The 26,735-nt window shown below is 45.4% G+C and overlaps 2 protein-coding genes across 3 annotated transcripts in view; one reads left to right on the top strand and one right to left on the bottom strand.

Annotated features, from left to right (window-relative positions):
• The window catches only part of CEBPZ (CCAAT enhancer binding protein zeta), a 24,033-nt gene extending 15,903 nt beyond the window's left edge, over window positions 1-8,130 (bottom strand). The window contains exons 1-2 of the mRNA XM_002709920.5: window positions 7,911-8,130; window positions 4,333-5,828 (exon numbers count right to left, since the gene is read on the bottom strand). Of these exons, the coding sequence (XP_002709966.3) occupies window positions 4,333-5,828; window positions 7,911-8,066 (1,652 nt within the window). The 5' untranslated portion in view covers window positions 8,067-8,130. The remainder of the gene's footprint in view (window positions 1-4,332; window positions 5,829-7,910) is intronic.
• Window positions 8,122-26,735, top strand: NDUFAF7 (NADH:ubiquinone oxidoreductase complex assembly factor 7). 2 transcript variants are annotated; one of them, XM_002709761.5, is made up of 10 exons: window positions 8,122-8,264; window positions 8,558-8,721; window positions 13,102-13,182; window positions 14,030-14,140; window positions 17,423-17,636; window positions 18,628-18,686; window positions 20,314-20,424; window positions 24,343-24,486; window positions 25,643-25,816; window positions 26,303-26,735. In XM_002709761.5, exons 1-10 carry the CDS (start codon window positions 8,210-8,212, stop codon window positions 26,516-26,518), a joined length of 1,329 nt encoding a protein of 442 aa, XP_002709807.2. In that variant the 5' UTR covers window positions 8,122-8,209; the 3' UTR covers window positions 26,519-26,735. The 2 variants fall into 2 exon arrangements, with proteins under 2 accessions (XP_002709807.2, XP_051695660.2); XM_051839700.2 differs by lacking the exons at window positions 13,102-13,182; window positions 14,030-14,140.

Below are 26,735 nucleotides of genomic sequence, written 5' to 3'. Positions count from 1 at the left end.
TCCGTTAAATGAATAAGTTAAATTTCTACAGTAAGTTGTTGGGTATTGCTCACTCTTAGTAGGAATCCAAACCAAATTTTGGATTATGTGTCTTGCAGGAAAATCCCTTCCTTATCTCCATTTCTCCCCATTAATTCTACCACTGACCTGTGAAGCAACACAAAATAACCTAACTTCTACATGACAGTCTTTTGAATACTTGAATCTATATAACTATTATGTGTCCTCTTCTCCCCAAATCTCTCTTCTATAGGCTGCTCAACCATGATCTCATATAATTTTAAAGTTCTATTTCTATCCCAGGTGCTGAATCTTAAGAGATGTCTGAAGTGGTCTGAACCACCTTAGAATTGACAAAATCCTCCAGATTATTCTAATAACATGTGGAACCATTACTCCTTTTGTCCTAAGCACTTCCATAAACTGTTTCCAAATAATGCAGGTTGAATACTGAAATCGAAAACATTAAAAAAATATTATTTACTTATTTGAAAGGAAGAGAGAGTGAGAGAGTGAGAGTTAGGCCAGCGCCATGGCTCAATAGGCTAATCCTCTGCCTTGTGGCACCGGCACACAGGGTTCTAGTCCTGGTCAGGCGCCAGATTCTGTCCCGGTTGCCCCTCTTCCTGTCCAGCTCTCTGCTGTGGCCCGGGAGTGCAGTGGAGGATGGCCCAGGTCCTTGGGCCCTGCATCCGCATGGGAGACCAGGAGAAGCACCTGGCTCCTGGCTTCGGATCAGCGCAGTGTGCCGGTCCCAGTGCACCGGCCGCAGTGGCCATGGCAGGGGGGTGAACCAAGGGCAAAGGAAGACCTTTCTCTCTCTCTCACTGTCCACTCTGCCTGTCAAAAATAGAAAGAAAAAAAAAAGAGAGAGAGAGAAAGAGAGAGTATCTTCTATCCAATAGCCAGGGCTGGATCAGGGTCAAGCCAGGAGCCAGAAACTCCATCTGAGTCTCCCATTTGGCTGGCAGGAACCCAAGTTCTTGGGCCATCAACTGCTGCTTTGCCAGATGCATTAGTAGGAAACTGGACTGGAAGTGGAACAGGTGGGATTGAGCCAATGGTAGGACATGGGAAGCCATTGCAAGCCGCAGCTTAACCTGCTGTACCATAACGCTGGCCTCGGAAATCTGAAATTTAAGAGTGCCGTGTTGGTATTCAAATTTCAGATTTTGGAGTTTGGATTTTGAGAGACTCAGCCAGTGAAGTCTATACAAATATTCCAAAATCCACAAACTCCTAAATCTGAAGCACTTCTGGTCCTAAGCATTTCAGACAAGGGATAGTTAAGCTGTATTAAGACATGAAAATATTTAGGCTTATGAACAGCATTTCATATTGCTCTGCAAACTCAGTTCTCCCAACTGTCAGTTCTGTAATTCTAGAGCTTCTGGTGGTATACTTTATTAAGTCTGCATTATTCAATGTTTGGTCTTCAATTTTCTCTCTTCATATTTAATTTTTCAATCCACTTTACAATTTATTTTTTATAATATATTCCACTCCACATCACCAGAAACATTTGAGAATTTATCTTCACCATCTGACAGACCATGTTCCTGAAGTTTTTGATAAATCAAATTTTTGTATACAAAATCATGTCAATTTATTAAAACCAAGAGCAAGTAAGTTTTTTCTTTTCTTTTTTTTTTTTTGGACAAGTAAGTTTTTTAAGAAGGCTTAACAGTTCTGTAAGAAAAGCTATCTGTGAAAGCTCTCAGCAAAGAACATAGGAACATACTCTTCCTCAGAAATGTTAGACTGTCATGTTAAATGGACTCATGTTGAATGAATATGGCAATGTATGTTTTCTAGTAGATTCCAAGTATTTTTTAAAAAAATCAGTAGCTCCCAGGGCTTGTGCTATGACTCAGCAGGTAAAAGCCCCAGCCTGCAGCGCCAGCATCCCATATGGGCGCCAGTTCAAGTCCCAGCTGCTCTACTTCCCATCCAGCTCTCTGCTATGGCCTGGGACAGTGGAAGATGGCCCAAGTCCTTGGGCCCCTGCACCCATGTGGGAGACCTGGAGGAAGCTCCTGGCTTCGGATGGGCACAGCTCTGGCCACTGCAGCCATTTGGGGAGTGAACCAGTGGATGGAAGACCTCTCTCTCTCTCCCTCTCGCTGTCTTTAACTGCCTCTCAAGTAAATAAATAAAATCTTAAAAAAAAAAAAAAAAAACAAACCAGTAGCTTCCAAGACTCTCAAAAGTTCAACAAAAACAAACAAGGATTCCCAAGCTTCTATATTTTCAGCCTTGGAACTTTTCCAAACTTAAAAATGTCAAGTATCTATTACTTCAAAAACTCTGCAGACTCCTCAGAGTTGTGGAAATGCTCCTGAAGTTCTTTTTAGTGTCCCAGAGCAATCAATGCCACCAAACATCATGAATTCCAAAGCCAGTCTACCCGGATTTGGCTCCTCGCTGAATCTCTTAATATCTGTATCACCCTGCACAAATCACTGTACCTCAAACCAGACAGCTGTTGAGAGGATTAAATGAAAGAAATATGCACAAGTACAGCTGTCAGCATTTACACAGCATTTACTGTGTTAGGCACTGTTACACACTGAACATACATAGGAAGATTATATAGGTTAACATGTGCATTAGCTCATCATTCATTACGGTCCCAATTTTGTCATTTACTAGCTGCATAGCCTTAGACAATTTTCATATTAACTGTTAAGAGGTGCTTTCCTTTCCATTTTACAAATACATTGAGGCACAATAAAATGCAATTAACTATATCTATGAATAAGTTTTTTTTTTAAAAAAAGATTTATTTATTTACTTGAAATGCAGAGTTACAGAGAAAAGGAAGGCAGAGGCAGAGAGACAGAGAGAGAAAGAGGGAGACAGAGAGATCTTCTATCTACTGGTTCACTCCCCAAATGGCTCTAATGGCCAGGGCTGGGCTAGTCTGAAGCCAGGAGCCAGGAGCTTCTTCCAGGTCTCCCTTGTAGATGCAGGGGCCCAAACACTTGGACCACCTTCTGCTGCTTTCCCAGGTACATTAGCAGACAGCTGGATTGGAAGTGGAACAGCTGGGACGTGAACTGGTGCCCATATGGGATGCTGGTGCTACAGGGGGCAGTTTACCTGATACACCACAATGCCCGCCTCTACCAGTAGGGTTTTTTTTTTTTTATATAAGATTTTTTATTTATTTATTTGACAGGCAGAGTTAGACAGTGAGAGTGAGAGTGAGAGTAAGAGTGAGAGAGAGAGAGAGAGAGAGAAAGATCTTCCCTCTGTTGGTTCACTCCCCAAATGGCCGCTAAGGCCAGCGCTGCTCTGATCCGAAGCCAGGAGCCAGGTGCTTCCTCCTGGTCTCCCATGCGGGTGCAGGGCCCAAGCACTTGGGCCATCCTCCACTGCCTTCCTGGGGCCAAAGCAGAGAGCTGGACTGGAAGAGGAGCAACCGGGACTAAAACCTGGTGCCCATATGGGATGCTGGCGCCACACGAGGATTAGCCAAGTGAGCCACGGCGCTGGGGCCTACCAATAGGGTTTTTAAAGAGGATTAAGTAACTTGCTCAAAGCTACATAGCAAACTCATGGCCAGGACTCAAACCAAGTTGATGGTTTAAGTCTAAGATATTATCTACCACTTTACATTTTCTCACTTGCTACAGATATGTAAACTTATATAAGTGAATTACAAGGAAATAAATTCTTGAACATAACTTGTTGGTGTACTTGAATAGTTCTGAAGGATTTGCACATTGCTCAAAAATATCATACTTCAATGGGTGAGTTACAACTGCCATGTTCAGCAAATAAAATCTTAACCTCCCTGTTCAACTGCAACCTCCAACACTCTGCATCTGACATAATTTGTTAATGCTTCTAGGGGTTGGGACTTTTGTTCAGCTGTCACATCCTGAGCATGTGGCACATGGGCAGCCCAGGGAAGCATCCAAATATGCTTGCTGAATGAATTACTAAATGGCTGTGTGAAGGACAGGAGGGCGGAGATACAGAAATGAGGATACAGAAGCTTCACTTACACCTGCAGACCTATTTTACTTAGCATTCCAGAAGATTTAAAATAGAGCAAGAAGTTAACTTTGGATATCAGGTGGCATGGATACTTTTTGGTATTTCAACAGCTTCTCAAAATAGAAAACAATGTATTCAAACCATCTAATATAGTTTGTGTTCATCAAGGAAACAAAGAACAAGTTACTTAATGTTGGTGAGTAGCAAGTTGCTAAGAAGGGTCTGAAATCAGTTTTCGAACTTTTTCTCTTGCCCCACAGAGGGTCACTGCATGTCCTATACTCAAGTTTTTCTTCACATTCATATATTGGAATGCTTAGTACTTACCTGTATAATGCTGTGTAATATCGATCTGATATTGTCTGCTGAGAATTCATCACTTGGAAAAGCAGCATTAAAGCCTGCACGCTGGTGTTAAAATTCACAACATGCAGCACTTTAAACAGCGTGTCAATCTGCTCCCTCACTTTATCATCACCAGCCTGGGCATAAGGGTATGCCCTATTCACACCTGTTAAAAGGGCACTAAGCATCTTTGACTCAATATCTTTTTTCTTGACATAAGTCCGAAAAAAACAAAAATAAAGAGTTATTAATTTGCTAGCCAAATCACTTTCTTCATGGGAGAGGGCCATTTGATTTAAAAAACAAATTGCATAATATTGAGCTTTGGTGCTGATATTCGAGCGAAACAGTAGCCTTTCTACTTCACCACACACAACTCCTTTCATATTGGGATGTTTACAAAGTAAAGTCTCTAACAGATGAGAGGCTTTGGTGGCTATTCTGTTCTGAGGATCTCCCAGTTTATTTACCACCTGCACAAGCAGCGCCTTTTCTTCCTCCGGCTTGTTACAAAGCAGCTCATGTGCTGCTAGAAGGGCTCGAGTTTTAGTGGTTACTAAGGAATCGTGACTTAAAGTTTCTAAAACCTGCACAAATTCAGCTACTAAGTGTTTCAGCTGGTGTTCAAAATACCATAATATCAGTCTTCTATCTCTTGAGTCCTTGTTGCCACTGGACAGCAGTTCTAGTTTGCTGAAAGGACGCTGGCTGAAAATGCGGAGCTTCCGACTGTCCGGTAAAAGGTCTGTAATGAGTAGCTCTTTGAACGTATCCAAAGCCATGAGGCATTGCTGTTTGCTGCCCTTCTTTTTAACAAGGTTCACCAGAGTTTCTACAAACTCGAGCGTATGAACAGCATCCTCCTGAATAAGAAGAATCATGGCTGCCATTCTGTCACCTAGCGTCCCTGATGACACAATTACCTTCATCCAGGTAGAAGAGCCTCCCTTTTGATTGTTTGTTTTACTTTTGAATAAGTGGATTTCATGCTCATACAGCTTCTGAGCCAGGGTTTTGTACTTGGACACAACATCCCGAGGCTGGGGTTCCAAAGAGTATTCATTGCTATACTCCAGATCATACCATTTGCCTTCAGGCTTAAGTAACAATGTCTGTCTCTCAGAAAACTCAAAGATGTCCTGTTGTTTATCTTTCTTTACTTTTGGTGTGGTACTTTTGTTCTCATTAGAACATTCTGGTTTATTCTTATTTTTTACCTTACTGATGGATGTCTTTTCACTTTTGGTTTGATTTTGCTTTTTATTATCAACTTTAGATACTTTCACTTCTCTTTTGCTGGTACTTTCTTTTTCAACTGGTGCATCTTCTTCAATTAAAGATTTTGCATACTTGGCCAAACTAAGATTTTGAATAAATGCTTCCAATTCACCCTGCTGAAGGTCATCAATTGTTCCTTTTTTGCCTCCATCCACCACTTCTTCATTCTCATCCAAAGTAGCCAGCATAAGGTAATCTTGCTGCACAAAAACATAAAGTTAAAGCTATATTTTAAGAAAACCCAACAGTTTCTTTTAAATTAATGAAATTGAATTATGGTAATACTTGGGCTGCCGCTCTACTCCCAAATACTTCATGGATGAAAGGTTTAAATGTAAATAAAGCCATAAAATAATGGAAGAAAGCACCACATAACTAACAAAATAATTTCAGTACAGGGAAAGCATTTTCATATCTGACATGAGGGCCCACAAAGCAAAGCATCAGTATGTTCATTATTTTCTCACACACAAAAGGGACAGAAAAATCAAAAGGTAAATATAAAAAATACCAGCTACTCCTATCAAATTTGGCTTAACATGAAAGCTCCTAGACATCAATAAGAAAGTGGCAAACAGAGGCAAGTGTTATGGTACAGGGCATGAAGCAGCTGTCTGAGATGCCTATTTCCCACACCGGAGTGCCTGGGATCAAACTCTGCTTCCTATTCTGATCCAGCTTCAAGCTAATGCCCCTGGGAGAAGCAGATGATGACCCAAGTCACCCACCTGGGAGACCTGGCTTGCGTTCCCGGCTCCTTGCTCAAGCTTGGCCTAACTCTGGCTGTCATGGGCATTTGGGGACTGAACCAGGAGATGCAAGATCTCTTTCTGTCTCTCACTTTCCATTTGTCATTGTCTTTCTAATAAACATATCTTAAAAAAAAAAAAAAAGTGACAACCCAATGGAAAATTATATAGAGATGAACAGTTCGTAGGAAAAACTGTTCTAAAAAACTACAAATTTTCGGTTATCCAAATTGAAACAATGCTACATAAAAATTATGACAGGTGGTTAGGGGGAGGGTGTGGGAGGAAGGGTACTTTCATACATGGATGATATGAGTGTAAACTGGCACAACCTCTAAAGAGGTCAGTTTACCAACTTCAGAGCATACACATCCTTTGATCCAGTAGTTTCATTTCTACAAATTTAGATCACACATATCCCTAGAAATGGGGGGAAATATGCTTAACATTATTCACTATAGTATTACTTAAAATAACAAAAAGACTGGCAACAACTTAAAATCCACAATAAATGGCTGGTTAGATGCAAAATATGGGTAGCTCTATGCACCATGGTACTATCTGTGTAAAACACAACACATATATATATATATATATTACATATGTAACTGTGTATTTGCTTGGAGAGGTACAGAATATTCATAGAAGATAAAAAACGCACTTGAAGAAATAAGTGTTCCCCAGAAGGGAAATGCCTGTTTAGAGATAAAAGTGGGAAAGGAGGCTTTTCACCACATAACTCTTTCCTCCTATAATTTTTGTTTCCTGTTTTTATATCACCTACTAAAACATTATATATAACCCAAGTCCAGAGCACACTGTGTAGGCTGCATTGGTCCTGCCTCTAACCTGCCTTCACTCACAAGAGTATATATATATAAAAAAAAGCCAAATCTTATCATGTATTTGCTTAAACATCTCGCAAAGATTTCGCATCAAATTTACAGCAAAAGCCGGCCCTCTTACTCCTGAGCCTATTTGTTGCTACTCTCTCCTTACCTCACCCTGCTTCAGCTACGCGGCATCTGCACCGCTCAGGGGACATGTCAGACACTCCCGCCTCCCTGCATTCGCTGTGCCATCTGACTAGACTGCACGCTACTTCTCCTTCAGGTTCTTGCTAAAACACCTCGGTGATGCGGCCCCGATCAAGTCACTTCAAACGGTACCGTCCGTCCTCTCTCATCCTCCTGGTTCACTCTTAAGCGGCCCAGAGCACTAACAGAAACGAGCATCCCTGGCGTTGAAAACATTCACGCCGCGAGGTCAGGACCGGGGAAAGTCCGTTCTCTCCGACCAGATGAAGTGACGGATGTTTCACGTCAACAGAAGGGGAGGATAGTCCACTACCCGAAAAAGGCATAAAAGATCAACCTGAAGGGTTCGATTCGTAAAAGGCAGTGGAGAGAAGTGCTGGAAATGCGACAAGCACATTCCGCGGCTGGGTGGTCCAGGATTCCTTTCCCTCTCGGCGCGAGCGGTGGGCTTTCCCCGGCCCCAGTCCCCGTTCCCCTGGGGCCCTCCGGCCCTTACTTTGGTGCCTCCGAGCCGTAACACTTCCTCCAGGGTGAACCCATTCTCGGCTTCTCCGCTATCATCCTCGTCCTCTTCGTCAGGATCGCCCACTGCTTCCTCCCCGCGCCAGGGCCGCTTGGCGTGGAACTCCAAACGCGCCTTGGGGGCAGCCATGACCAACGCGCCGCGCACGCAAGCGCCACAGCTCACTTCCGCTTGTCCCGTGACGTACTTCCTGCAGGGGGCGTGTTCTCTCCCGGAAATGGCTGCAATCCCCACCCCCCGGGGCGGTGCGTCCCCGGGCAGCCGAGCTCGGCATGAGCGTCCTGCTGCTGTCCGGTCGGGCTTGGCTGTGCTCTGCGGCGCGCGGGGGTAAGTGTCAGTGCTGCAGAACCCGTACTACTTGGGGTTCTGTCCCAGTTCTTCAGCTGGGGGCTTCTGGGGTCCGGACGCTCACATCCAGCTTGAGGCACTCTGGGTGGAGAGGAGTCTGGCCGCAGACGCCGGGGGGCTGCGTGGTGGGGGGAGAAGTCTCGACGCGCTTGGGCGTCCTCCGCACGGAGTCAGCCTGTGGGGTAAGGGTTAACGAAGTTGGGTTGAAAGGTGCTTGCTCGTGTGAAGACTGATATTCTCAATGGACCTGTTTAATCTGTTTTCTTCCCCAGTCTTTCCCTGTCTTTGGAGAGGGAAATGCTTTTGCACTGGGAATGAGCGGGCAGAAAAGAACCCGACGACGCCAATGCTGCGGCATCTGGTGTATAAAATAAAGTCCACTGGCCCCATCACTGTGGCCGAGTACATGAAGGAGGTGTTGACCAATCCAGCCAAGGTATGGGTCGGGGAGCCTAAGGATCGGCCGGTGCCGGCAGGTTTGCAAGGTGGGGTCAAGGCAGGGAGGCCTGAAGGTCCGCAGCCGCGCTCGGGGGTACCTAGGGAAGAGCCATCCCCGAAGACGTGGGAGTGGGTAAATTAATCTGTCAGTCGTCAGGGCTGGGTCACGTCGGCGGCAGCGCCTGAGAGCAGAGGGCAAGCTCCAAGGGTGTTTCAGAAGCAGAGTGAAGCCGCTCGGGTTTCTGTGGGGAGGGGCGGATGACTTTCCTGCAGTGCTGCTGGTGCATGGTGCATCGTCGCTGTTGGAGAAGGAAGTGCGGAGGGGGAGACCAGCTGCCTGGAATGCTGCCTGTGTCGGGATTCGGAAGCGTGTTGTATTCTGGTTTTCCTGAGAGTGGGGGGTCACGGTCGTTAGTGTTCTAGGGTGAAGCAGAGTCGCAGCTTTCTGACCTGCAAGCCCTACGGAGGCATTTGGGGAAAGCCTGTAGCCCTTTAGTTTGGAATATCTCACGTGTTGCTGGGTTGAGATGTGACATGGGGAATTCTGGGGTTGGGTTGGCCTATTGCAGTTGGATGTGGTGGAGTGACTCCTGCGCCCAGGGGTGTGTTAAAGGCAGGGGTCTTTAATGCCTGTGGGCAATGGCTGTGAGGGGGAGGCCTCACCTAGTGTGGTGGTAGTGGAAATGGGGTGACAAGTGGGTGACGGCGTTTGCTAGTGGATTGGTGTGGCAGGGTGAAAGAAAAGGTAGATTCATGACTGATTTCTGGATTTTTAGCTTGAGCAATTGATTGGGTGATGGTCGTGTTTTTGGTGTTGAGATTGAGACAAGAGGATTACGTTTGTAGGAGTCCTGAGAAAAGGATCTATATCAGGTGCTGAGTCTTACGCATACTGTGATGGCAATGATATTCAGGTGGAGATAGTAAGGGGGCAGTTGACTGTTAAGCGTGGAATTCAGGGGCCAGCACTGTGGCCTAGCAGGTAAAGCTACTGCCTGCTTCTTCCCATTTGGGTCCAGTTCTGGCTGCTCTACTTCTGATTTGGCTCCCTGCTAATGTGCCTGGGAAAGCAGAGGAGGATGGCCCAAGTACTTGGGCCCCTGCACCCACGTGGGAGACACAGAAGCTCCTGGCTCCTGGCTCTGGATCCGGAAGAAGCTCCTGACTTCAGACCAGTCTAGCTCTGGCCTTTGCGGCTCTTTGGGAAGTGAACCAGCAGATGGAAGACTTCTCTCTTTCTCTTTCTCTCTCTCTTTCCCTTTCTGTAACTCTGCCTTTCAAATAAATAGATCAAGGGGCTGGCGCTGTGACCCAGCGGGTTAAAGCCCTGGCCTGAAGCACCAGCATCCCATATGGGCGCTGGTTCTAGTCCCAGCTGCTCCTCTTCTGATCCAGCTCTCTACTATGGCCTGGGAAAGCAGTAGAAGATGGCTCAAGTCCCTGGGCCCCTGCACCCACGTGGGAGACACAGAAGAAGCTCCTGGCTCCTGGCTCCTGGCTTTGGATCAGCACAGCTCCGGCTGTTGCGGCCAATTAGGGAGTGAACCATCGGATGGAAGACTTCTCTTTCTGTCTTCTACCTCTCTCTGTAACTCTGTCTTTCAAATAAATAAAATAAATAAATCTTTAAAAAAGGGTGGAATCCAGAGGAAAGACTGGAGATGAGTAAATTTGGTTGTCATCAGTATGTACATGGTGTTAAATGGCAGAGAACCAGGGAGAAAGGACCTACAAAAAGGCAGGCCTCCCAGTAGTAAGATTTGGAATAAGTCCGGAATTCACGATTGAGGTCTGACAAAGATTTATTTATTTGAAAGCAAGGTGTGAGAGAGGTAGGTGCTGGCTTACTTCCTAAGTGATCTCAACTGCTAAGGCTGGGGCTGAGGCTGAGCCAGGAACCTGGAACTCCATCAGTGTCTCCCACACGGTTGCCAGGGCCCAAACACTGGGGCTGTCTTCCACTGTTTTCCCAGGTGCGTTAGCAGGGAACTGGATTAGCAGTGGAGCAGCTGGGACTGGATCTGGCACTCCTGTGGGATGCCAGCATCACATTCAGTGGCTTAACCCATTGTACCACAATGCTGTCCCTAGAGTTGGGGTCCTTACCCAAGAGACTCTTGATAGAAATGATTGGCCTCATGAACTTGGATGGGAAAAAATTTATGCCATTATTTTTATTGACTTACAACTGAAATTTAGCATTTCTTCTGTTATGAACTCAGGTAATGAGCAATATCTGTGACTTTGTCATCAGTGAAAATTGCTGATACTATTGCAGTACATCTGATATCGTCACAATACAGTGGTCATCACAGGCTTCTCAAAGTACCACTGTGCTCATTTCTACTTCAAAAACCTCATTAATCATTAGGTCTTTAGCTTGATTTTTTTAACTTTAATTTTTTATTTTTTGACAGGCAGAGTGGACAGTGAGAGAGAGAGACAGAGAGAAAGGTCTTCCTTTGCCGTTGGTTCACCCTCCAATGGCCGCCGCGGCCGGCGCACCGCACTGATCCAATGGCAGGAGCCAGGTACTTCTCCTGGTGTCCCATGGGGTGCAGGGCCCAAGCACTTGGGCCATCCTCCACTGCACTCCTGGGCCACAGCAGAGAGCTGGCCTGGAAGAGGGGCAACCGGGACTAGAACCCGGTGTGCCAGCGCCGCAAGGCGGAGGATTAGCCTAGTGAACCGCGGCATGGGCTTGATTTTGTTTTTTAAAATACTTGTAAAGAAGTATATATATAACCTTTCATTATATCATACCTTTAAACACTTGATAAATATTCAGTTGATTTCTTCTGTCATTCTGTGTGTTTTAAGTTCTGTGCATATAAAAACATTTTATGAAAGGATCTACTGTAGGCTTCACTAAGCTACTGCAGTGGTTTGTACCACATGGAGGAGTTGGACACTCCTGAAATGCTGACCTATGAAGGAAAAGAGGACAACTAGAAGGGAGATGCTGTGTGGAGTGGAAAGCAATATTTTTAAGATAGGAATGAGTTGATTTCTTTTTTTAAAGATTTATTTATTTATTTGAAAGGCAGAGTTAGAGAAGTCTTCCATCTGCTGGCCCACTCTCCAAATAGCTGCAATGGCTGGAGCCAGGAGCCTGGGGTTTCTTCTGCGTCTCCCACGCAGATGCAGGGGCCCAAGGACTTGGGCCATCTTCTACTGCTTTCCCAGGCCACAGCAGAGAGCTGGATCAGAAGTGGAACAGCTGGGACTCAAACTGGTGCCCATATGAGATGCTGGCACTGCAGGCAGTGGCTTTACCCACTGCACCAGAGCACTGGCCCCTTGATTTGTTTTAATGCTGAGGGGGAAATGGTGAAGCTGTCACAGAAGAGAGATGGTAAGAATGAGATGATAAGATGTTGAGTGAAGATGGCAACTCAGCACAGTGCAGGGGTTAGGAGTGGGTCAGAAGGGAAGGTGCAGGGATTTCACCCTGGTGAGTTCCTCGGTGAGAACAGGGGCAGGTGGGAAGCTGAGGAAGTATGCTTGTATAACATTCTCCCTTCCTGCCTGGGAACCGGAGCCTGTGTCACAGCAGAGAGTGAGGTGCTGGAGTGAGGGGCTTGTTTAACAGAGTTGTCAGTGCTTTTTGGAGATTTGACATTCTGTGAAAATTCAGGCCAGGATGCTAAGTGACACATAGTCCTGTCCCCCAGGGAACTGTTCTTTCTGGCGAAGAACACAGGTGCATGAGTCAGGTCAGGAAGGAAGCCCTGGAACAGGAGGCTGGAGGACTGGAGGAGGAGGTTGGCGGAAGTGGATTTGAGTAGATTCAAAGGATCGTGTAAGATTGCCAGGGAGAAACGAAGGGAGAAGGGTGTGACTTTTAATAACCTGGATGTGTGGACAAGTGGAACTTATTTGAAAAAGAAAAGCTTTTAAATTGTGACACATGCTTACGTAGAAAACGGTATAACTTGCAAGCATGCAGCTCGAGGAGTTTTCATCAAGTGGAGACTCTCATGTAACCAGCTCCCGGGGCAGAAGGCAGAACCTTATCAGTAGGCAAGGCTAGTTAGAAATGGAAAGTCAGGGTTGTGGAGAGGAGCCTGGAGGGGCAGGCAGGGTGTTAGTGTGTTAGGTTGTGGGAGCAGGGAGGGAGGAAGGGTGTGGAGTGTAGGGATAGAGTGCAGCACTCCCACCTTTAGTCAGAGTAACTTTTTTTTTTTAAAACCAGATCTGCAAGATAATGATTGATTTGTAAAATTTAAGTAAAGACACTATATTTATCCTTCTCAGCAGTATTTAGAGAAAGAAGTTTCCTGCTAGGCAATTATTTCATTATATACATTATTGTAAGAATTTGGAGGTGGTCTGAAAAGCCTTCTTTGAAATCAATTTGTTTTCTCTTTTTACTCAGGGATATTATGTGTACCGTGACATGCTGGGAGAAAAAGGAGATTTCGTTACTTCACCTGAAATAAGTCAGATCTTTGGGGAGGTAATATCCAATGTAAATTATGAAAGAAACTCATACTGTAGCTTGAGAGCAGATCAAATTGTATTTCTGTCACTGTCCTATAGACTGTTTGATTGATCACAGTTTTGGCTTTTTAGCATATACAGAGGAAATGGAAAGGCAATAGAGCAAGGCACATGGTGGTGAGGACTTTTGAGAAGTTGATAGTTCACTCTGGAAAAGGTAATGGAGAGGTGAGAGGGACAGGTGAAAGGAAGAAGCAGAAGTAAGGACACTGGGAAAGAGGAGAACTGGATGCAGTGTGAGAGTGGAAGAAGGAAGAGAGAGAAGATGAAGGAGACCAGTGGCATCAAGACGAAGCTCCAAGCCCCCGACAATGAGTTAATTATTGTTACAATGGAAGTCTGCCTGTAAGAAACAGAGCGTGAGCTCATGTATTTCCTATAAGTACCTTTGATGAATTTAGAAACAGGTAGTGCACAAGATGCGTTAGAACCTAGGTATTAACCAACCAAGTATACCTAAGAGCCACTTAATTATTTAAATCAGGTGAATATGAAGAAATGGCATAATACCATTTCATATATGTATATTTGCTTTCAAATGCTAGTACCTTTCCATAAGTGGTATCTTCTTACCTGTGTCCTGGGACTTTTATATCCCTTTATTAAGCTTCTAATGGTGTGTATTGTCACATGGCCCCTGTGAAGTTCCTGTGTGTGTATCCAAGTATGTCCATGTTAAATAACCTAGATATGGTTGTTTGTAAATTTGGGGGGGGGGCACAGTGTGTGTAAGTGTGTAACTATGTGGAATCTTGTGGTATACTTTTATACTTTATATTTTAATTTTTTTTTCTGTGTCACAGCTGCTAGGGATATGGTTCATTAGTGAGTGGATGGCCACTGGAAAAAGTGCAGCTTTCCAGCTGGTGGAACTGGGCCCTGGTAGGGGAACCCTCGCAGGGGATATTTTGAGGGTGAGTAATAAGAGTGTGTCTCTAAGTCCAGTGTACGTTGTATTAGATTTTGGTTACCACAGCAAAATCCCTCAGGCGACTACGTTTGTAAACAGAAAAAGAATTTAGGCTTACAAATTCGGGGGTGCAAGTCCAAGATTGGGCAGCTGGTGAGGGTCTGGAAGGTAATTGCAGAGCTTCTGTGGAGGACGGGTTGCCTGGCAGGCCAGGAAGCAGGGGGGTGGGCTTGAACTCGGGCTTTGACAGTGATCCTCTTGTGTGAAGTCAGGACGTCACATGAAGACCACCTCCATGGAGCACAGCCCCACTGACCTCACTCCAGGGTCTCCCGTGAGGCCCCACCTCCTAAGAATTCCACCACCTGCCAGTAGCACCACCCTAGGGACCAAATCTTATTTTTTAATTTGTCTGAAAGGCAAAGAGACACTGAGAGAGACTGGGACAGCACAGATGCCCACAATGGCCAAGGCTGGGTCAGGCCAAAGCCAGATGGTGGGAACTCAATCCAGGTTCCCCCACAACTCTCTGAGCCATCACCTGGTGTCTCTGAGGTTGTGTGTTAGCAGGAAGCTGGCCTTGGGGGTGGAGCAGAGATTTGAGCCCAAGCTCTTTGAATCAGCATTCAGGCATCCCAGCTGGCCTTTTATCTGCTCTGCCAGATGCCTGCCACTGTTTGTATTTGGGTTTTACTTTTGAGGGATTTTTCTGGTGGGACGTTTTCCCAATTTCATCTCAAAACTCAATTTGGGGGGCCGGTGTTGTGGCGTAGCAAGTAAAGCCTCTGCCTACAGCGCTGGCCATCCCATATGGGCACTGGTTCGAGACCCAGCTGCTCCACTCTGATCCAGCTCTCTGCTAATGGCCTGGGAAAGCAGCAGAGGGTGACCAAATGCTTAGGCCCTTGCACCCATTTGGAAAATCTGGAAGAAGCTCCTGGCTTGGGCTTTACCCAGCCTTGGCTGATGTAGCCATTTGGGGAGGAAACCAGTGGGTGGAAGATCTCTGTCTCTTCCTCTTGCTCTCTGTGTAACTCTTTCAAATAAATAAATCTGTTTTTTTTTTTTTTAAAGATTTATATATTTATTTGAAAGGCAGAGTTGCAGAGAGAGAGAGAGGTCTTCCGTCTGCTGGTTTACTTCCCAAACAGCCACAACAGCCAGAGTTGGGCTGATCTGAAGCCAGGAGCCTGGAGCTTCTTCTGGGTGTCTCACATGGGTGCAAGGGCCCAAGGACTTGGGCCATCTTCCACTGCTTTCCCAGGTACATCAGCAGGGAGCTGGATTGGAAGTGGAACAGCCAAGACTCGAACTGGCCACCCATATGTGATGCCAGAACTGAAGGTGGAGGCTTTACCTGCTACACCACAGCACCAGCCCTAATAAATCTTTTTTTTTTGTTTTTAAAAAATCCTCAAATTTGGAGAAATCATTCTGTATTTACATATTCATACCTTAAAAGTAAGAGGCAAATGACCAATGAGAATTAAATTCAGATGAAGAGTAGAGATGTACTTTTTTCTTTTTGGCATTAAATTTTAGCATTAAATATTGGCAAAACACTATTTTTTTCTCCCCTGTATGTTTATAACAGTAAAAATATATTGTGTAGCTAAGAAAAATTAAAATGTGATAGGATTGTGGAGCTAACTTTTTGAGTTATCGCTTCCATTAACGTTCCCTTTAAAGATTTATTTATTTGAAAGGCAGATTTATAGCAAGAGAGTGGGAGACAGCTCTTCCATCTGCTGGGACACTCCCCAGATGGCGGCAATGGTCAGGCTGGTCCTGTCGGAAGCCAGGAGCTTCTTGCGTCTCCCCTGTGGGTGCTGGGGCCCCAGCACTTGGGCCATCCCCCACTGCTTTCCCAGGTGCATTAGCAGGGAGCTGGATTGGAAGAAGAGAAGCTGAAATTCAAAGTGGTGCCCATACAAGCCGGCACTGCAGGTGGTGGCTTTTCCTGGTACGCCACAACACTGGCCCCTGTCGTTAACATTGAATTCCCTGAGAACATCTCATCTCAAAGATAAGATTATTTCAGAGACATGGAGGCTTTGCTAAAGCTATGTACATTTTATTTCTGTGTCTATTTTTTTTTTTTAAGATTGAGTTTGTTTGTTTATTTCAAAGGCAGAGAGTTACAGAGAGAGGAGTAGAGACAGATCTTCCATCTGCTGATTCACTCCCGAAATGGCTGCAATGGTCAGGACTGAGCCAGACCAAAGCCAGGAACTTCATCCAGGTCTCCAGGGCCGAAGTACTGGAGCCATTCACACTGCTTCCCCAGGTGCATTAGAAGGAAGCTGGACTCTGCTATGGCCTGGGAGAGCAGTGGAAAATGGCCCAAGTCCTTGGGCCCCTGCACCCACATGGGAGACCAGGAAGAAGCTCCTGGCTCCTGGCTTCAGATCAGCACAGCCCTGGCCGTTGTGGCCATTTGGGGAATGAACCAGCGGATGAAAGACCTCTCTCTCTGTCATTCCCTCTCACTGTCTGTAACTCTACCTCTCAAATAAATAAATAAAATCTTAAAAAAAAAAAGGAGGGGGGGAGCTGGATCAGAATAGAAACAGTTGGAACTTGAATGGTGAGCATATGGGATGGCAGTGTCACAGGCAGTGGCTTAACCTGCTTTGCCACAGTGCCAGCCCCTCATGGAAGTATTTTTAAAACAATATAATCTAGGCCGGCGCCATGGCTCATTTGGCTAACCCTCTGCTTGCAGCGCTGGCACCCCAGGTTCTAGTCCCAGTCGGGGCACCGGATTCTGTCCCGGTTACTCCTCTTCCAGTCCAGCTCTCTACTGTGACCTGGGAAGGCAGTAGAGGATGGCCCAAGTGCTTGGGCCCTGCACCCGCATGGGAGACCAGGAAGAAGCACGTGGCTCTTGGCTTTGGATCGGTGCAGCTCCAGCCGTAGCGGCCATTTTGGGGGTGAACCAATGGAAGGAAGACCTTTCTCTCTGTCTCTCTCTCACTAACTCTGCCTGTCAAAAAAAAATTATACATATATATATATATAAAATCTAAACCATTGTTATTGGATCTAATCTTGTATTTTCATTTGTTAATCATAATTTATCATTAGGAAGCCAAATTATGCATCATTCACTTCTTACACAGATTATGCTTAAGAATTCTAGTAGGTTCTGATTCTTATAAACTCCTGGAAAGCAGCCTGGGTAAAGGAACAAATCATTTTGCTACTAAATATTTCTAAGTTACTGAGGTAAATGGTTAGAAAATTTAAAATCTACTTACTGATTTTTTTTTCCTTTTGTAACTAGGTGTTTAGTCAGCTTGGATCTGTGCTGAAAAACTGTGACATTTCCATACATCTGGTGGAGGTGAGCCAAAAACTAAGTGAGATTCAAGCAGTGACGCTGACTGAAGAGAAGGTCCCGTTAGAGCGGAATGCTGACTCCCCAGTGTATATGAAAGGTGTTTCTAAGACTGGGATTCCAGTTTGCTGGTACCGAAATCTGCAGGATGTCCCAAAAGGTAATTAGATTGACTAGTGGGAGAATTTTAATCACAGCCCCTAACGGTAGTGATAGATAACCATAACCTTTTACTTTGGGTTACTGTTGTCAATTCCCTTATCCTAGAGTAATTCTTTTTCTAGAAACAGCATTGTAGTAGAAGCTGGCCTAGCCTGACATGCAGGAAAAGTGTGTTTCGTGTGGATCTCCACTATAAGTGCCAATATTTCCCTTGGGCCGAGGTGGTCCTGATGATGAGGCAGCTCAGCGCAGCTGGGGCTGAAGGCAGGGCGTTTGTTGACAGGCATAGTTTAATCATTTCATCTTCGAAGTCCTTTCTTGCCTAAAGGCTCGCAGGGTGTGGTGATAAAATCCTGCGCTGATGTGCATCTCCTTTTAGAGAGGCCTGGCTGAAACTTGTGTTTTTAAAGATTCATTTTAATGTATTTGAAGGGCTGAGTTAGAGAAAAAGAGAGAGGTCTTCTATCTGCTGGTGGACTCAAGCACTTAGGCCATCTTCCACTGCTTTCCCAGGGCATTGCGTTAGAGGGAGCTGGATCAGAAGTGGAGCAGCTGAACCGGCGCCCATGTGGGATGCTGGCGCTGCAGATGGCAGCTTTACCCGCTACGCCACAGCGCCGGCCTCCCGGCTGAGACTTAAAGTGGAGATATGATCTGCAGCAAGGCACCTAAAGCTTTCTAGATAATTTTAAGAAATTCAGATTCTCTTGCAGGTAACACATTTGAGTTCTGATTTCTTTGAGTTAGCACTGACTAAAAGATTTAACTGATACTCCAGTATTTCAGTTCTCTGTTACATGAAGAATGCGAACAATCATAACTCATCATGTGCTCTACAGAGTAGGTTTCCACAAAGAGGAGAATTCTGTGGTAGTGATGATAATGGAAGCATCACAGGTCACAATATTGAGCTAGGCAATTTATTTTTTATAGTTGAAAAGAATTTTAAGATGCTGAAACATTGATTATTTTCTTCTCTTTTTAAATAGGATACAGCTTTTATCTTGCACATGAATTCTTCGATGTTCTTCCTGTGCATAAGTTTCAGGTATTGGAGAAAAACCTCAAGTATTAAAAAGATTTATTTTATTTATTTGAAAGAGTTACAGAGAAAGGTAGAGACAGAGAGGTCTTCCATCCACTGGTTCACTCCCCAGATGGCTGCAACAGCCGGAGCTGTGCTATCCAAAACCAGGAGCCAGGAACTTCTTCCGGGTATCCCACGTAGGTGCAGGGGCCCAAGGACTTGGGCCATCTTCTACTGCTTCCCCAGGCCATAGCAGAGAGCTGGATCAGAAGAGGAGCAGCCAGGACTAGAACTGGCACCCATAGAGAATGCCGGTGCCTTGGGCCAGGGCTTTAACACGCTGTGCCACAGCACCAGCCCCTCAAGTTTTTAATTGAGTAACAAAAGGCCTGCAGTTGCAAGAATGAACATGTACTTACTTGGTCTGTGAACATTGCTTATTAAGATTATTTTTAACCTTTATTTGATTAACATAAATGATTGAAAAAAATGAAATATTAAATTGTTAATGTTTGTGGGGGAATTATTTAGAATAAAAGAAAAATTTGAGAGAGAGAGACACACACACACATCTCTCCCATCTGCTGATTCACTCTCCAATTTCCTGCAGCCAAAGCTGGAAGCTGGGAATTCAATCTAGACCTCCCATGTGGGTGTGTCAGGGACCCAGTTACTTTAACCATCACCTCTCCCCAGGGTCAACGTGAGCAGAAAGGTGGGATCAGGAGCCAGAGCCTGGGCTGAGCCCAGGTAGTGCAATGAGGGATGCATATGTCTCAACGCTCGGCTAGATCACCCTGATGGTTAAGAATTCTTAGTTCTTGGATGAAGTGGGGGAATGGAAGGTGCTAAGGGGTTGTATGGGTAGTAAAGGATTCCTTTTAGCAAAATTTTAAGATTCCAAAGATCAGAATTTTTCTTTGTTCTTTGTGAGAGGAAATTTAAGGTTTGGTGGCAGTGTATTTCTGCTTACTTTTTTTTTTTGACAGACAGTTAGTGAGAGAGAGAGACAGAGAGAACGGTCTTCCTTTTTTCCGTTGGTTCACCTCCCAAATGGCCGCTAAGGCCGGCGCTGCGCCGATCTGAAGCCAGGAGCCAGGTGCTTCTCCTGGTCTCCCATGCAAGTGCAGGGCCCAAGGATCTGGGCCATCCTCCACTGCACTCCCTGGCCACAGCAGAGAGCTGGCCTGGAAGAGGGGCAACCGGGACAGAATCCGTCGCCCCGACCGGGACTAGAACCCGGTGTGCCGGCGCCGCTAGGCGGAGGATTAGCCTAGTGAGCCGCGGCGCCGGCCTCTGCCTGCTGTTAACTCCTGTGGCTCAGAGCAGTTCTCACCGAGGTGCACTCGTGTGTTCACAAGCGTGTGGTAGTCAGCTCCTGGTTCATTTCCGTTTGGGAGGCCCTGCCCGTGCTCCTTGCTTTTTCTCATCGCCTGCTCCGTTACTGTTTCTCGTGCATCAGCAGTGCACACCTGCCGTCTGCTCAGAGTCGTTCCAAGGAAATGCAGTGAAGCATTTGAAGTTTTACACAGTGAGGTGTTTGTTCTTCTACATGTATCTGCTACTGATTTTCTGAGGAGAAAGCTAATAGTTATTTTTGGTAGAGGCGATTTTGAGAACTCACAAAAATGTGTTTTGTGTTGTTTAGAAAACACCACAAGGATGGCGAGAAGTGCTCATCGATACTGATCCGCAAGTTTCTGATAAACTGAGGTTTGTCTTGGCGCCTTGTGCCACCCCAGCAGAAGCCTTCATACACGTAGGAATACAGTTTTTTTTCTATGTTTCTTTTATTGCTAATAATCTTCCAAGTCTGATTTCTGAGTTACTGTTTTACAGTCCCCTTACAGGCAGAGTTGCTAGGAACAGATGAGTGGTTTTATTTATTTTTCAAAGATTTATTTATTTATTAGAAAAGCAGGGTTATAGAGACAGAGAGAGAGGTGTTTCATCTGCTGGTTCACTCTCCAAATTGCCACGACAGCTGAAGCTGGACTGATCTGAAGCCAGGAGCTTCTTGCGGGTCTCCCACACGGTGCAGTGGCCCAAGGACTTGGGCCATCTTCTGCTTTCCCAGGCCACAGCAGAGAGCTGGGTTGGAAGAGGAGCAGCCGGGACTTGAACTGGTGCCCACATGGGAAGCTGGTACTGCAGGCAGCAGCCCCAAGAAGTTTTTATTGATAGTGAAAAGTGCAGAGGATCTAGAGCGAAGAAAATGGGTTACAATCATGTCTTAAGTGTGTGGCCTTGATGTCACGTAACGACGGAAAATCGGTCAGCTCCCACTCAGCAGAGTCGGTGCCTGCTCTGCTTCCAGACTGTCGGGTGGCGGTAATGTTGTCCACTTGGTGGGAAGAGTGTGACGTCTGTGGGAGCAGGCTAGCACAGACTGTAGTAAAGTAACGCTGGCAGCTGGTAACAGTTTGCATGTGTTACTCTGTATTTTATCATTCTCAAAACAACTGTTAAGTTTCATCACCACTGCTGTCCTTGGGCCGGAGTGTGCCTTCTTTCCCATGCTTCCACCCGGGTCTACATTTGATTCTTGACTGCTTTCTATGGGTTTCGAGGAATGATCACAAGAGCCTGTGCACTTTGGTGTGTATTTATTACTTATTTGAAAGACACAGAGACAGAGATCTTCTATGTGCAGGTCTACTCCCCAGATGCCTCCAATAGCCAGGGCTGGGCCAAGTTGAAGCCAGGAGCATTGAACCTGATCATGTGGGTGGCAATAACCGGTTATTTGAGCTGTCACTACTGTCTTCTAGAGTCTTCATTAGTAGGAAGCTGGAATTGGAAGCGGGACCAGGACTCGAACCCAGGCACTCCAGTATGTGATGCGAGGGTCCCAACTGGTGCCCTACCTGTTGCACCAGATGCCCATCCTGGTTGTTTATAAAGATTCAGGAAAAAACGTGTATTTCTCAGGAATGTTTGGGCCTTGGATTGCCTGCTTTTTATACTGTGTTTTTAAAAGTATTTAAGTGTAGTGAGCATTTTTTTGTTTGTTTTTAATTAAAATTTTGTGAAGAATGGTTAAGAGGGAAGTGATACTAGTCCTTTTTAAAGAATATTTATTTATGTGAAAGGCAGAGATAGAGAGAGTGAGGGAGAGACAGAGATCTTCCATCTTCTGGTTCCATTCGCAAATGGCTGCAATGGCAGGGACTAGGCTGGTCCAAAGCCAGGAGCCGGGAGCTTCCTCTAGGTCTCCCACATGGGTACAGGGGCCCAAGCACTTGGGCCATCCTCTGCTGCTTTCCCTGGTGCATTAGCAGGGAGCTGGAAAAGAAGTGGAGCAGCTGGGACTTGAACCAGGGCCCATGTAGGATGCCAGTGCTGTGGTGCCTGCCTCTTTACCTTTTTTTTTTTTTCCAGCTCAAAGATTTCTACTTTTTGAGCTGTAACTAAGAATTTCTCAGAAGTTAGCCATTTTTAAAAGCTTGCGAAGCCTATGCATTAAATTTTTTCTGCAAAGTATAAGTTATCAGGTTAAAAACATCAATGCTTTTATTTTGTCATATTCTCAATACCTAATTGACAAATTCATAGAGCTACTAAGAGCTGAGTGCCTGGGCCTGGGAGTTAGGATTCTTTGTAAACTCGGATGTGATGAGCACTGACGTAGGAGGGAGGGACGTCCCCCTTTCTGTGAGTGGGGCGAGTGGTAGCACAGCCTGGCACCTCGGTGCAGGCTGCGATGAGAGGGAGCCTGGCCCCAGGAAGCAGACTTCATGGTTCTCATGTGAAACCGCAGTCATTTGTTTTTAACAGCACTAGAGGTTAAGTGGTTATTACTTTATTTAATCCTCACAATCGACCTATGTAAGTATAAAGAAACAGCCAGGAAGGTAACTGACTGCATCTAATAAGCCGAGATCCGACTCTGAATCAGACTCTGCACCTGTTGTGTGAGCCTGTGCCGTGCTAGGCAGAAACATGAGGGCAAGTCATTAGTTCATGTTAGTAGAGGGGTAAGAGGGACCAGAAGTACACCAGTCAAGTTGATACGTATTGTCATTTTACATTTTACTTAATAGTTGAACGTATTGGCTAATAAAGCTCTCAGGTACATTGGCACCTGTTTGTTAGCTGATGTTTCTGGATACACGTCCTGTTGCTGGGAGACTTTGTGTCCCAACAGATGGCTTCATAATATACTTAAGAGGGTCTGTTTTGTTATGTTGGATTTATATCATTTAGTCTTTCAGCATAATTTTTTAGAAGTCTATTTTTTTTTTAAATTTATTTACTTGAAAGAGTTACACACAGAGAGGAGAGGCAGAGAGAGAGGTCTTCCATCTGCTGGTTCACTCCCCACCTGGCCACAAAGGCCTGAGCTGTGCCAATCTGAAGCCAGGAGCCAGGACTTGGGCCATCTTCCACTGCTTTCCCAGGCCATAGCAGAGAGCTGGATCAGAAGTGGAACAGCCAGGTCTTGAACTGGTGCCCATATGGGATGCCAGCACCGCAGGCGGCAGCTCTACCCACTACATCACAGTGTTGGCCCTGAAATCTGTTTCTTTTTAATGTTTTCATTTTATTTGAAAGGTAGGGTAGGGGTGGGGAGATCTTTCATCTGCTAGTTCACTAAGTGCCTGCAACAGCTGGGGCTGGGCCAGGCTGCAGTTTGGAGCCCAGATTTGGATACAGATCTCCCATGTGTGTGGCAGGGACCCGAGTTCTTGAGCCATCATCTGCTGCCTTCCAGGGTACACATTAGCAGGAAGCTGTGATAGGCAGCAGAGCTGAGACTCAGTATGGGATATCCCAAGTGACGTGCTAACCACTGCACCAGTTGCTGCTTCTCAGCACAACTTTTTTGGTTTGTTGATAGAGTGACAGAGCGAGAGACAGATTTTCCATCTGGTTGTTCACTTCCCAGATGGCTTCAGCAGCAAGGGCTTGGCCAGGCTGAAGCCAAGAAGCAGGTATTCCATAAAGATCTCCTGCATGGGAGACAGGAACTAAAAAAACTACTTGGGCCATTATACGCTGCCTCCCAGGCATATTAGCAGGGACACGGCCTGGAAGTAGGGCAACTGGAACTCGAACTGATGCTTAGATGTGGGACGCCAGCATTCCAGGCAGCAGCTTAGCACCCTGCATCAGAGTGCAGGCCCTCTTAGCACCATTTCTTTTTTTAAAGATTTATTTATTTGGAAGAGAGAGAGAGGGAGAGATACCATCCATCTGCTGGTTCACTTCCCAAATGGCTACAATGGCCAGGGCTGGGCCAGGCTGAAGGCAGGAGCCTGGAACTCTGACAATTTTAAAAGTGCCTGTTATGTGCCAGGCACTGTTCTTGGCAAAATAAAAATATTTTTTTACATGTTTTAAACCCAGTGGCATGTATTTATAAGACTTACCATAACTAAGTAATTTTACATAAATGAAGTGATAATGTTCTTAGGTTTCTGGGGTTTCGGAAGGCATGCATCTTTTTTATTAAAGAGATCAACATGTCTTTGTAAATTTAGTGAACAGCGTCAAACGACCAGGAGTTCTGTTTCAGAAAACGGATGCCCATGAGTGTGGAGAACATGAGTATGTTGAGAAGGCATTTATTTTTATTGTAACTCAGAAATGCTTATTGTAGACAGAGCCAAGAATCCCTGAAGTAGCATTTCTTTGACAGGATTTGTTTTGACTCTTTCAACTGTTCCTTTACCAGCACGATGAAAAAAGGGATCACGTTGAAGTGTGTCCCGACGCCGGCGTCGTCATTCAGGAACTTTCTCAACGTATTGCACTGACTGGAGGTGCTGCGCTGATTGCTGATTACGGCCATGATGGAACAAAGACGGATACCTTCAGAGTATGCGTAACTCAGTAACTTGCTTTATAAGGATTTCATTGCTAGAGGGAATCTCATTGAGGATTTAAAAAAAAAACAAAAAACAAAAAACTTACTCTATTTTCAAGGCAGAGGGACAGAGAAGGGGGCAGTGTGGAGAGACACGTCTTCATCTGCTGACTCATTCCCCAGATGGCTGCAACAGCCGGGACTGGGCCAGGCCGAAGCCAGGAGCCTGGAGCCCATCCCAGTCACGCATGTGAGTGGCAGGGGCCCACAGTTTTGAGCCATCTTCTGCTGCTCTCCCAAGTGCATTAGCAGGGAGCTGGATTAGAAGTGGGAGGTAACTGGCACTCTGATATGGGATGCTGGCATCCCAAGTGGAGGCCTAACCTGTGCCAAAACGCCCGCCCCTCACTGAAGACATATCAGAATAATACAAAGGGAAAGAGGTCTTCAGTTTCTTAAACTTTTCTGCATTGTCTACATTCAGAGGTTTTCTTGATACTTCTCTGCAGAGTTAACCTAGCTGTAGTAGTCAGACTTTTTAAATCACATTTTTGATATAGCTTTCTTTCTCTTGAAATGTATTTTTACCTTTCCTAAACATTGATTCTTAATGTTCTTCAGTCAGTTCTGTTCAGTTATACAGCTACTTGACTGAAACGCATTTAACTATTTGCTACTAGTCATTTTCTGCATGTGGTGGTTCTGAATTTCTGAGTTTATTGTATCTCAAAGCAACCTGGAGCGTTTGTTATATGCGATTCCCTAGCTCACCTCTTTTGACTGATCACGTCCGGGTGGAGTCCAGTAACACCAGGCGATTCAGATACACGTGGCTGATGGAGATCCTCTGTAAAACACGGCTGAGATTCTGATAACCTGCCCATCCGAGAATAAGGTGTCATTCAGCACCACAATCTTTAGTGAAAATGTTAAATAATGTGAAGGGCAGTATCTGTTGCCACCCCAACTGTCTACTTTATATCTGATTTTCCACACAGCATCTTACTTGAAAAGGTGCTCCTGTGTAGTGTCTGTTGTGAATCACAGGGTTAGGCAATGTGTTCCTTGTTAGGAGCTGCCGCGTAAAGATGTGCTAACACGATAGTGTGTGTCTAACCTTGCGAGTGGTAACCATAAAAGGGTAGGAATGCCTTTCTCTGTGTTGCAGGGATTCTGTGGCCACAAGCTGCATGATGTGTTGATCGCCCCAGGAATGGCAGACCTAACAGCTGACGTGGACTTCAGTTACCTGCGCAGAATGGCACAAGGACAAGTAGCCTCGCTGGGCCCAATAACACAACAAACATTTTTAAAAAATATGGGCATTGATGTTCGGCTGAAGGTATACGTCACTCTCATTAATATTTTTCATAGTGTTTTGAAAATGACTCTAAACAGTAAGGTCAGCCGGCCCTAAGGTTCCTTTGGCCAGATGCTTTGTGCTCCAAGCTTTTCAGTTAGTAGTGCAGGAGTTTGTGACCAGACAGCTGGAGGGTGGCACAGCCTGGTGATTCTCCATGAGAGAGAATTAACACTTCAAATAGTGTTCCTGTTTACTAAAAAAATCATACTCATGGCTACGAATTTTCTAAGGCTCTTCCAAAAATACTTAAACCTTCTTGGACATCAAACCATTTGGGGCTATTGGTTAAAAATGCAAATCGCAGCAAACTGCAGTTTTCAGTAAGTACCCCTGATCCTTAGGTAGGTAAGTAGGAATCGCATTGTGAGCACTGCCTCACTGGGGTACCGGACTCATCTGCACTGCTGCATGTAACTGGCACTCTCTTCTACTCAATCTTTTTGCTGAGTCAGGTTTTCTTTTCAGATTCTTGCAGATAAATCACACGAGCCTTCAGTTAGGGAACAGTTACTTCAGGGATATGATATGCTCATGAACCCTAAGAAGATGGGAGAAAGATTTCACTTTTTTGCGCTGCTGCCTCATCAGAGACTCCGTGGTGGAAGTCACCAGACAGAAGCACGGCCGTCAAGACCCTCTGTGGCGCCTGTGGCTGGCTTTGCTGACCTTGCTTGGAGGTGATGCTTCAGATTGGCCTTGTTACCCCTCAGTCTGCCCAAGAACTCAGAATAAAGGGAGCACATTTCCTACACTGCAGGTGACACAGTGGTGGTTTACCTCTTCACTGCCAATAAAAGTATCCCATGTTGTGTGTAATACAAAGTTAGAGAAGTTTTAGGGTTGTGACCAAGTCTTCGTACAAATATGTGTTCTCGATTAAATGCAATAATTGTGAAAA

This window comes from Oryctolagus cuniculus, chromosome 2 (genome assembly GCF_964237555.1).
Source record: "Oryctolagus cuniculus chromosome 2, mOryCun1.1, whole genome shotgun sequence".
NCBI classification, from domain to species: domain Eukaryota; kingdom Metazoa; phylum Chordata; class Mammalia; order Lagomorpha; family Leporidae; genus Oryctolagus; species Oryctolagus cuniculus.
Note: the sequence above shows the minus strand (reverse complement) of the source record. Positions and strands in the feature narration are given on the sequence as shown.

Excerpts from the sequence above, each read along its gene's own strand:
- NDUFAF7 (XM_002709761.5), top strand. The coding sequence starts at position 8,210 with ATGAGCGTCCTGCTGCTGTCCGGTCGGGCTTGGCTGTGCTCTGCGGCG. Across the intron at positions 8,722-13,101 it reads TGTTGACCAATCCAGCCAAG|GGATATTATGTGTACCGTGA; the intron begins GTATGGGTCGGG and ends CTTTTTACTCAG. Across the intron at positions 14,141-17,422 it reads TCGCAGGGGATATTTTGAGG|GTGTTTAGTCAGCTTGGATC; the intron begins GTGAGTAATAAG and ends TTTTGTAACTAG.